This window comes from Syngnathoides biaculeatus, chromosome 15 (assembly GCF_019802595.1).
Source record: "Syngnathoides biaculeatus isolate LvHL_M chromosome 15, ASM1980259v1, whole genome shotgun sequence".
NCBI classification, from domain to species: domain Eukaryota; kingdom Metazoa; phylum Chordata; class Actinopteri; order Syngnathiformes; family Syngnathidae; genus Syngnathoides; species Syngnathoides biaculeatus.
Genome location: NC_084654.1, coordinates 10,446,295 through 10,457,808, shown reverse-complemented (window position 1 = coordinate 10,457,808; position 11,514 = coordinate 10,446,295). Strand labels below are relative to the sequence as shown.

The following is an 11,514-nucleotide window of genomic DNA, read 5'->3' as shown; positions in this document are numbered from 1 at the left end:
TCTGCCCAAGCTTTGTACGCTAAATTATTAAACATTTTGTCATTGTCTCCACTTTGCTGTGGCAGTCTGTTTTCTTGCCACCCTACCTCTCTTGCTGGATAAAAATTGTCATTCACGTTTTAAAAACAGGAGACTGTCGCCACTCTCCATTGTGCTCCATCATGCTTGTCTGCGCTTTTATTTCCAGGTGAAGTTTTCAAGGGGTGGTTTCCAATTCGAACACAGCTGGGTCCGGAACCGGCACCTGACATGATCCTAAACATGGATGAATAAAAGTCAATCTTGACTTGGACACTTTCTCAAACAACAAACAACCAAAGAAAGCAATAATAGCTCATCAAGCAAATACTGAGCCGTGTTCTCAACTCAATTAAATGCTAAGAACCTTTATAATCTATTGTGAAACACCTCACCTGCAATCTTATGCAATCTAACACCCTAAATGTGGGTCGTCTCTATATGCAGGATCCGGTTCAGTGCAGGCTAAAATATGACCAGATCAATTCATATTTATTTTCCAACCCACCTAAAAGCATAAAGGCCATTTGGTCATTTACAATAATAGGTGTTGTTATGGGGCCTGGTTGATTGACAAAAATGCAAGTGCATTAAAGCAATTATTATCAGTGAATCATGGTACAAATAATGTATAATGTCGTATACATTTAATTAATTTTGAAAACATGAGCTGGTAAGGCGGCAGATGATCCTCCCATTACAGGCTGTTTTCTCACTCATAGGTAGGGTTAAAAAATATATAATGTAACCTATAGGATTTAGCAGATCACAGGAATTGATTTACTTTGGCAAAATTGTTTTTTTTTTTTTTTTTTTTTTACCCTTGGCTGTGGTGGTATTCTGCTCATATAATCAGGAATGAGCCTTGCCTGTCTAGCTAATCTACAACCACATCCCTGTAGGGAAAAATGACTTGCAACGGGAAAACCGGCATGAATACTAATTTGCCTACTTGGCGTTAACAGCTTTTGCATGTCTGTCTCAAAGGAATATGTAGAACACGATGTCTTTCCATCTTTTCATATTAATTATCCCAAATGAAAACTGGGACATCAAAAGATGAGTGTGTGCGTGCATGGATGCGTGTGTGTGTGAAAGTGTACGAGAGAACCATGGGAATAGCTCTAAACAGGGACTCTTGGCTCCCCCTCGTAAATGTGGTTAATGAAAATGTGATTTGAAGCGTCTCAAGCAGGAATCTGGCAATCTACGTTTTGGAGCTCTCTGACCACAGCTTCAGTTTGACTCTTTTCATTACAGCTTAGCCTTGTGGCATCCGTAACACCCTCTCAGCCTCATGGTCATGGAAAAAAAAGACCGGGACAGGAAGAATACAATGCTGATGCAAATTACCGTAATGTAGCCTTTTTTGTGTTAATGATTTGGATGTGATCAGAATAACTACATACTTTGTTTAACTTACTTTCGTATGTTTCCACAAATCAAAATTAGGTCCATTGAGGACTGGAAAAACCTCTTTTCACAGGACTCTGGGCGTTTCGTCTGATTTTCGCATACTGTAACATGAGCTAGCTTGCAGCTAGCGGCTCTCTTCACGGCATGGAAAGCCGTGCGACAATTGGTGGGATATATTCTAGCCATCAGAGGCTTTATGAGTTTGTATTATTTCAGCTCAAACATGGAGGGATGTGTAAGCACAAGATTCTAGATATACATAGTGAGACGAGAATAGTTTCAACCTATTCATTGGACACGGCCACCGCATTTGAGAACGGTGAGAAAGGCTATATTTTCTTACGATTTTGAAGCCTCATTTTAGATACTTGTTAATTTTTTTTTCTTCTGGAGAGTGTCAAATTTACTTAGAAATTCATTTTCACCTCAAAAGGTCAGATGAGGGCGTAGTGGTACTATGTCTCACCACTTCTCAAAGCTCATCAATGGAAAATCTGACTCTCCACTACCAAAGATTACGAGTAACAGCAGCAGTGAACTTTGATTTCAGTCTGTGACATTTTTACGTGCAATATCTTTAGAGTATATACTGTAAATGTACGGTATCCTATGGGAATTTTGCTTAAAAACCATAAGAGCTGAGCAATGCCATAGTGGCATAATGAAAAGATTTATAAACCAGGATTGATACAAAATGCGTTTGTCGTCAGCACGTAGTGCACCTCATTCATTTTGTACATGTCCACACAGACGCTTCCTATAGCATCTCCATAATAAGGCTCCATGCTGAAAACATTTTCTCCTGGCCTTTTGTATGTCAGTATCTCACCTGTGTTTTAGAGTAGGGGCAGAGGGGCGCCAACCTCCCTGGTCCCGAGTACGGAGACACAGCCGTTCTCTGTAAGCCACTCTCATTCATAGACATCATTCATATGGAAATCACCCTTGGACCTATTGTTCACTCGCTGCACTTTCAGATACTCACTGAATCAAGTGATAAATGCAGTGGGACTATAGGAGATGTTCTCCGTGTAATGAATAATATAACATAAAACATGTTGCAAATTATTATGCAAATAGGAATTAAATAAACATTGTTCTGGGCAAAGTTATTGCACAAGGTATTCTTTTTTTGTTCAGCCATCGATATCAATCTCTGACAGGTTTTGCAATCACCTTCTTAGATGAGACAAATTTGTATTTATTTATTTATTTTTAAAAGATGAGCCTGATTAAAGGTAGATTCCAAATAGAGCTGGACATTGTTAAGAACCTCACAATCTGATATGATTTTTTAAGTTCCGACGTGGTTTGATAGCGATTCTTTGGAGTTGCTATTTTGCTATTTATTTTATTGATTTAAATATTTTGACATTGATTCAGCAAGGAGTAAAAATACAAAAATCAAGTAAATTTTGACGATACTTTTGATCCATCCATCCAGTTCCTTACTGCTTATCCTCACTAAGGTCCCTACAACTGGCTGGGGACCAATTGAGGGTATATATAGTCTGCCTTTCACCTCAAGTTAGGCTCCAGCACTCTCGTGACCCTTGTGAGGATAAGCGACTTGGAAAAAGGCTGGATGGATAGTCCCGAGGTGCTGGAGCCTATCCCATATGACTCTGGGGGTGAGGCGGGGTCCACCCCGAACTGGTCGCCAAACAATTGCAGGGAACATATAGACAAACAACCATTCACACTCTTATTCTTACGGGCAATTTTATTTTGAATTAACCTACCTTGCATGGTTTTGGTCTTTGGTAGGAAACCGGAGTACCCAAAGAAAACCCACGCAGGCACAGAGGAGAATATGCAAAGTACACACAGGCGAGGCCAGATTTGAACCCGGTTCCTCCGAACTGTGAGGCAGATGTGCTAACCAGTCCTCCTCCATGCCACCTTTACTTTTGAGTAAAAATATGCTGTAGTTCTCGTCACAGGCGAAAGGACAGCTGAAAAGACTGAGTCAAGCTTTAATTAGTTTTGTTTCAACACTCAAGGATAGAAGTGCAAATCTTTAGTGGAGATTTTTTTTCTTTTTTTTAATAACAACTGTGCTCATCAGCGAAAAAGATTGTTTAAGTTTAAGTAAAATCTAAGTATATAATGATTCCCGATCAGCGGAAAAAGCCCACACATGCATAATTGAAGGCATAGCTTTTTGTGTCTTTAGCAAGAAGCTGCTGAAAAGGCCACATGGAATGAATGCATTTTAAATTGAGGCCTTCTGAGGCAGGGATCCAAATGACCTTGTTTTAAATGACTATTTGGTGAAAATTAAAGAAATATACAGGGAGAATGGAAGGTGCACACTTTTGAGAACATTGGTTTGTCCAGCTCACAGAAGCATCTCACATGAGAGTGAAATGAAACCATGGCATTGTTCTAAAATGTGTTTAGTTTTTCCATTTGCTTTCATCTGAGTCCTCTCTCCACTTCATTGAACATCAAATATTTGCACATGAATCAAAACTGTAACTAGTAACTCTCCTCAAAGTGTATAAGACTTACGTTGAAGTTAAAATATTACAAATTGTTGATAAGCTTATGTTCTTTCACGCGTCTCCAAGTTACAATTTAAAGGTTATTAGCTTCGGTTATCATATCGTGTGACACCAACAGTGTGAATGTTTGTGAGTCTCATATGTATCCGGTAAATGAGTGGTGACCCGTCCAGGGTCCAGTTTACCAGTTCTTTCGTCCAAGTCAGCTGGGATAGTTTTCAGCTCCCGGCAACCTTCAACAGCACAAACAGTAGTAAAAATGGATAAATGGATGAACAATACTTATTTAACAGTGTCACTCAAGAGGAAAAGCAACATATTATCAACTCCGCCAAGGGGAAGAATTGGCAGTCTGTATCATGCAATTAGTACAGCCCACCCCAGATTGGAAATGACAACATCCATCCATCCACTGTTTTAAATCATCTTTCATAGAATAGGAAGTTGCCCAGCCAATAACCACAAATATGGTTTGTCTCATAATTCCAGCATTGTGAACAGTACACCTTGGGCAGAGCTCTTGGCTCTCTTAAACACTATTATACATATCTTTTTAAAAGCCCTTAATACAGCTCTTGCATTGGAGTTCATTTGATTGTAATGTGTTTTATGGATATAAAGCATAATCACAAAATTCAAGTGCCCGAAGGGTCATATAATTTAGAAAGAGATTCAAAAGTTTTAAAAAAGACATTTCAACGTGGGATCGAAAGGCTTGGCATGACTTTGCACAATAATTGACAATCAATGAACTGAGAATTGTACTTTTGTCATGTAGAGTGTAGAGGTATTTTTCCTAGTTATTGCAACATGGTAAGAGCAAAAATAAGACATGGTCTTGGTAATTTCTGGACTGACTTACAGTAATTCCAGGTAGGAGGTGGGGTACACCCTAAAGTAGTTGCCAGCCAATTGGTGGGCTCACATAAACAATTATTCACAAGGACATTTATATCTATGGAGAATGTACTGTCTTCGATGAACCTACCATGCATGTTTTTGGGATGTGCGAGGAAAAAAAACATGAAAACTCCATACAGGGGAGGCTGGATTTGAATCTGGGTCATCAGAATTGTGAGGCAGATGTACTAACCAGTCTCCCAATTTATACTTTATAAATTATGTGTATATTGTATATAAACTGGATATTGCACCATTTATATTGAAATCGATAATTATTTATCAGGAGCTTGTGGAAGACTGGACTACTAAAGCCAAGGTGATCAGAGAGATAGGCAGGAAAATACTTGGTGTGTCTCCATGTAGGAAAGATGAGAAGGACCAGGAAGTGGCAATGATTAGTAAGGGGAAGTGAGAAAGCCACTACTCTTCTTTTAGATAACTGTATTTTTCTAAAATTCACATTGTGCATATAGGAAGAAATTGTATTTTTTGTCCACAAAAAAAAAATCTAGTAAGGCAATTTCAAACACAAATATAAATTAGCATTTTTTTATGAGTATCGAACAAAATTTAAAAAAGAGAGGAACACAAGTTTGTCATCATGTAATAAAGGCACAATTTTATCCAACTGTGGCATCTAAATAGGAACAGTCGGCGGCACTATGCAAAAATATAACAAAAGAGGGGAAGAAGAAAAGGACATGAAGAAGAATCAATTTCAGAATCAAAGAATCAGTTTCATGTCAAAAAATAAATGCTAGCTGCATACTGATCAATTGATAAATATCCATCCATTTTCTCACCCGCTTATCCTCACAAGGGTCATGGGAGTGCTGGAGCCTATCCCAGCTGTGAATGGGCAGGAGACGGAGTACACCCTGAACTGGTTGCCAGCCAATTGCAGGGCACATGGATAGAGACAGACAACAGTCGCACTCAAAATCACACCTACGGGCAATTTTAAGTGTCCAAGTAATGTTGCATGTTTTTGGGATGCGAGACCCACACAGGCACGGGGAGAACATGCAAACTCTACAGAGGCGGGGGCGGGATTGAACCCGGGTCCTCAGAACTATGAGACATACACTTTACACCTGGTTGGCACCGTGCAAACAAACTTAAAAACCATCCATCCATTTTCAACACCGCTTATCCTGGTTAGGGTCGCGGGCATGCTAGAGTTGACCCGAGTTGACATCCGGCAAAAGGCGGACTGCACCCTGAAGTGGTCGCCAGTGAGTCGCAGGGCATGTCAAATATCAGGGTATCAGAATTTATTGCTTTAGCTGGAATAAAACGGGCTAAGACTCACTCATGCTAATAGAATAACAAGAATATCATCCTTGTTATTGGTGTGCTAAGGAACCAAAGAGGTAAATTAAAAAAAAAAAAATTGCTTCACATTAATAAAATCTATCTCCATTTCCAAAATGAGCGCTGTGTTGCTCTCAAGTATCTGTTGACATGCTCCTTAACACAGATATGTTCAGGTGGCCTTTTATCAAACTTCGAATTATTGAGCAGACCCTTTTTCTGTGGCGGGTCAGGGCTGTCTGATGCCATTACTGAAATGAATATGCTGTTTTGATATTTATAGTCACCTGAAGTGTAATGGAGTTCTAGCTGACATGAAATGCCACAGGCTTTTCACACATCTCAGGATGGAAGTTTGGAGGTTCACACTCAGCGTAGACTGTATGTAAAATGAAAAAGAACACTTACAACAGGCCTTTGATTTGACTGTATTAATACGCAGTGATGTTCCCCCATTTGTAAACCTGCAATCAAAGCTGCTCGTTACCATACACCACTAAGATATTTGTTGATGTCTATAGGTACAAACCAGCAATCCACATAAACAACGCAAATGTCACCCGGTATGAGAACTGCATGCCTCATGACCTAAATAATAAATGACACAAAGTGCGATTCCATTCATCAGACTTCCTCAATCTCTACTGATCCAGATATAAAAATCCTTCACAGAACTGGATTCCAGCTCTAACGCAGTGATAAACTGAATACATTTTATCTTTCATGCATAACAAAAAAAGAAACTTTAGTCATAGTAAATAAAGCTATCCAATCCTTTACTACATATACATCTCCTCAACAAGATGGTTATGAGGTGTTTTTTTTCCCCTTCATTTTTTTTCAACCTTACCTGTTCAGCTCCATGGCCTTGTGGATCTGTACAGTATTCCTTTGTGCTGCAACACTTTTGTTATACAACAGAGGAGTTTGAAAAACTTCCTCCGCTTATTTTTAACCCATCCATCCATTTTCTGAGCCGCTTATCCTCACGAGGGTCGCGGGGAGTGCTGGACCCTATCCCAGCTGTCAACGGGCAGGAGGCGGGATACACCCTGAACCGGTTGCCAGCCAATCGCAGGGCACATTGAGACAAACAGCCGCACTCACAATCACAACTAGGGGGAATTTAGAGTGTCCAATAAATGCTGCTGCTGAAACCGGATTGCCCGGAGAAAACACATGCAGGCACGGGGAGAACATGCAAACTCCACACAGGGAAGGCGGAGCTTGAACCCGGGTCCTCAGAACTGTGGGGTCAGCACTTTCCAGCTGTGCCACTGTTCCTCATGGCCATCCTTAGGTTTTTATTTTTGAGGTACACAGCTGTCTTGAGGCCTTTTCTCATTGTACTCAGTACAGTGCTGTGTGACTTCGACTAATCCATTCATTGTGTGTGCTGCAGCAGAGCAATGGAGTGCCTGAATTGAAATAGCAAGAAATTTTGACCGAGTTTGAGATCGTCGGGAAGGAGATACTGCCCCAAGTGGAGGAGGTCAAACATCTTGGGGTGTTACTCGTGAGGGAGGGAAGAATGGAACCGGAGTTGAAGGAGCTAAGTCGAAAGGCAAAGCTCTCAATTTACCGGTCGATCTACGTTCCGACAGTCACCTATGGTTACAAGCTGTGGGTCATGACTGAAAGAACAAGATCCTGGATACAGGCGGCCGAATTAAGTTTCCTCCGCAGGGTGTCTGGGCTCTCCCTTAGAGATAGAGTAAGAAACTCGCTCATCTGAGAGGAGAGTAATGTTGCATGTTTTTGGAATGTGGGAGGAAACCGCCGTACCCGGAGGAAACCCACGGGGCCACGGGGAGAACACGCAAACTCCACACAGGCGGGTCCGGGATTGAACCCGGGACCTCAGAACTGTGAGGCTAACGCGCTACCAGCTGACCCCCGCGGGGATCCTGGTGGTTGGCGTCCGGGTCGTCCTCCTGACCTGTCCAGCCAGACGCCTTGCGTTTGGTGCCCTGGACGGTCACCAGACAGACTGGGCTTGGGGTGCCCTCCCCCGGATACCCTCCCACACACCGCTGGACTTGTTAATTTTTGTGTGTGATTGTCTTGTTTAGGCACGTCTGGGACCCGTGCCTTAGATGGGGGGCCCTGTCATGGTCCAGCCCTGGCTGTGCGGGTTCCCGCACGGCCGCGCTAATTGGGAGGCGCACGCCTGTGCCTCATGCTGGCTGATTGGGCCCGGTGTATAAAGGACCATGGGGACGACTGGTCCGGCCCTAGATCGTTGCAGTTCATGCCCCTTTCCAGCACTCCCGTATCTCTGATCATTTTCCCGTGTGTACCGACCTCCGCCTGTTCTCCGACCGACCCCGTAAGCCTGACTCCTTTAATACTCCTGCCTGCTTTGATCGATCTCCCATGTATCGACTCCTGCCTGCCCGCTGACCTGCTCTCTACGCCCGACGTCCTGACTACCGCTGCTGCCTCCCCGATCCTCGACCGTGGAACAATAAACGTTTTTCCCGAATTACCTTCGCGTCTCCACACTCCTGCATTTGGGTCTTACCTCCGTTTTGATGGGTCGCGACAGGGGTTGGGAACCTTTTAGACGGAGAGTGCCACAAACGACAAATATTTTAAAATGTAATTCCAAAAGAACCATACAATATTTTTAAAACTAAATACAAGTGTATTTGTGCATTTTATGGAAGACCAACACTTTAAGAGTTCAATAAGTCTCTAAATTCATTTAAATAACATTATGCTGTTGCTAACCAATGATGACAAAAGTACTTCTTACCATTAATGCGAATTCTTTGCTGAAGCCTTTGTTGCCCGTTTCATACATTATTAAACTTCATGCAGCCTTTGACACTTCCATCCGTTATTTGTGAACGTAGGTTGGTTTTAATGTTATTTTAAATTTGAGAAAGACTTTTCATATCCATAGGTAGAACCAAACATTGTCAGTACAGCAATACCCACATGCCGCAGTGCGTGATATGTGACAAGACGTGCGTTCCAAGTTTTCACAATCAGCTGGTCTGGAAGTTTATTTTTTTTTTCATTTCTCTTCACTTATGTGCACTTGCCAACAATCCTTGCCAACATAGGCATGTCTTTCTGTAAAAAAAATTCCGGTGGTGGGCGGCGCACAAGCACGCTGTCATTATAAACCACATTGATAGGCTGTAACATTTGTAATTATGAGTGTACCCGTTTAAGAACGGAAGGGGGCGGTGCAATGTAAACCAGGAAGAAGAGTGTGTGGCCTAATGGTGTGGCCGTGCACCAGGTCATTGTTCAGAGAAAATTACGTGTGCTACCAAAATGTTAAAAAAAAAAAAAAGGACTACATTTTGGGCACCCGGTCACGTGATTGAACAAAACTGCCTCACGATTGATTGGCCGATCACGATTGACACATTGAGCACCCCTGCTGTATCCAGTATGTCGTTACGAGGGCTCTGCAAGCCATTTGGAACCACCAAAAGAGCCAGGTATGGCTCGCGAGCCATAGGTTCACCACCCCTGCTATAGTGTGTCTATTAAACTTATTTGTGAATGAACAGCCTATCACATGCATGTTTGTCAAATGATGTATGGAGTTGCTGAGCCAGCATATCCTGGAAGGGTGAACAAAGTTGGTAGCGGGTGGCTGAGTGAGTGCGCACGTCCAGCAGGCAGCCTTGCCCGAACCGTTGGTGGACACCAATGGTGAGATTCCATCAAGCTGAAGGAGACTTTTCAGGCCTTTTTGGCATGTGGGACTCCTGTTTACTAGTATTACGTCGCCTTTTCTTGACCAAAAAAAAAAAAAAAAAAAAAAACTCAGTAAACATTTGGGAACTGAGGACACAAATGGTTGTAGCTTTGTAGGTGGAATTCTTTCCCAATCTTGCTTGAAGTAATGCTTCAGATGTTCAACAGTCTGGGGTCTCCGTTGTCATATTTTACATTTTAAAATGCGCCACACATTTTCAATGGGAGGCAGCTTTGGAATCCAGGGAGGCCAGTCGAGTACCTACACTCTTTGACTACAAAGGCACGCTGTCGCAACACGTGCAAAATGTGGTTTGGCATTGTCTTGCTGAAATAAGTACTTTTCATCCATGAAAAAGACATTGCTTGGATGGCAGCATATGTTCTCCAAAACCTGTATGTACCTTTCAGTATTAATGGTGCCTTCAGAGATATGAAAGTTACCCCTGCAATTGGCACCAACACACCCCCATACATCTCAGATGCTGGCTTTAAACTTTGCATCCATAACAGTTCAGATGATTCTTTGAGAAGCAACTGGTTAGAGCATCAGCCTCACAGTTCTGAGGACCAGGGTTCAAATACCAGCGCTACGCCGGTTTCCTCTCACATTCCAAAAACATGTATTAATTGGAGACTCTAAATTGCCCTTAGGTGATTGTGAGTGCGAATGGTTGTTTGATTGTGGGCCCTGTGATTGGCTGGCAACCAGATCAGACTGAACCCCGCCTCCTCCCCAAGATAACTGGGATATGCTCCAGCTCTCCCCCAATCATTGTGATAAGCGGCTCAGATAATTGATGGATGTGTAACAGTAATGGTGCAATTTTTTTAAATTAACTGACACAAAAAGATAGCATATGAAAAGGCTTTTGTATTGTTTATATCCATTGTAAAAAACATCTTTAACTGGACTAATGTGTGTATTTTAAATGGCAGACTTGAGACATGAACAGTAAATGCAGGTGTTTACAGTATATGCTAATCATACAGCATATGTTCAATTAAAGCTAACTGGGTAGCTTGGAATGTGCTTACACTTTGTACCTTGGAGGGGGTGGGGGGTACGAGGCGGAGGGATGGTCCTCTTCAAACAGTTCACAGGTCGTGCGCCAGCCTGCCGAGAGGCCATTGTGCTTTGTCATTTACCAGGTGACTCACATCACTACACTTGAGCATGCCGGAGGCAGAGCACTCGGAGATGCTTGCAGCATTCAAAATGCATGATGTTCAGCCCAGTGCAAACAAATCACTTTAAAAGATCAGTTTAATCTATTTCGAGCTGCTATTATGAGCTGGGAGAGTTGTTCACATAAAGAGACTGAAGCAGGGTTAACTGCAGCGTGTTGGGCAACTCTTCACATACTTTACTCAGCATGAGTGCTGTCAACTTTATAATTTGTTTTTACAACACCAGTGCCAAGTTTACAATGCAGGCAACTGATATAGTGGTCAAGGTGTAAAATAACATGTATTAGCCAAGCTGTGTGAATAAGAGCTTTTATCTGGCATCAGTCGTAGAAGTCATCTGTGTCGTCGTCTTTTGTGTTGAAAGGTTGTGGACGCAAGGCTGCTTCGATCTCTGAGTTGCTGTCATCCGACTCCCCCCAGAGCTCTACACCAGACAGTAGAAAGA

The 11,514-nt window shown here is 42.3% G+C and overlaps 1 protein-coding gene across 3 annotated transcripts in view; it reads right to left on the bottom strand.

The window, feature by feature from the left end:
• Window positions 1-6,445: 6,445 nt before the first annotated feature.
• Window positions 6,446-11,514, bottom strand: part of kiz (kizuna centrosomal protein) — a 38,030-nt gene continuing 32,961 nt past the window's right edge. For 2 of the 3 annotated variants that reach the window (XM_061843429.1, XM_061843433.1), the window contains one exon: window positions 10,740-11,493. In XM_061843429.1, the coding sequence (XP_061699413.1) occupies window positions 11,390-11,493 (104 nt within the window). In that variant the 3' untranslated portion in view covers window positions 10,740-11,389. Of the gene's footprint in view, window positions 6,538-10,739; window positions 11,494-11,514 lie in introns of those variants that run through there. The other variant, XR_009798388.1, reaches the window with a different exon arrangement.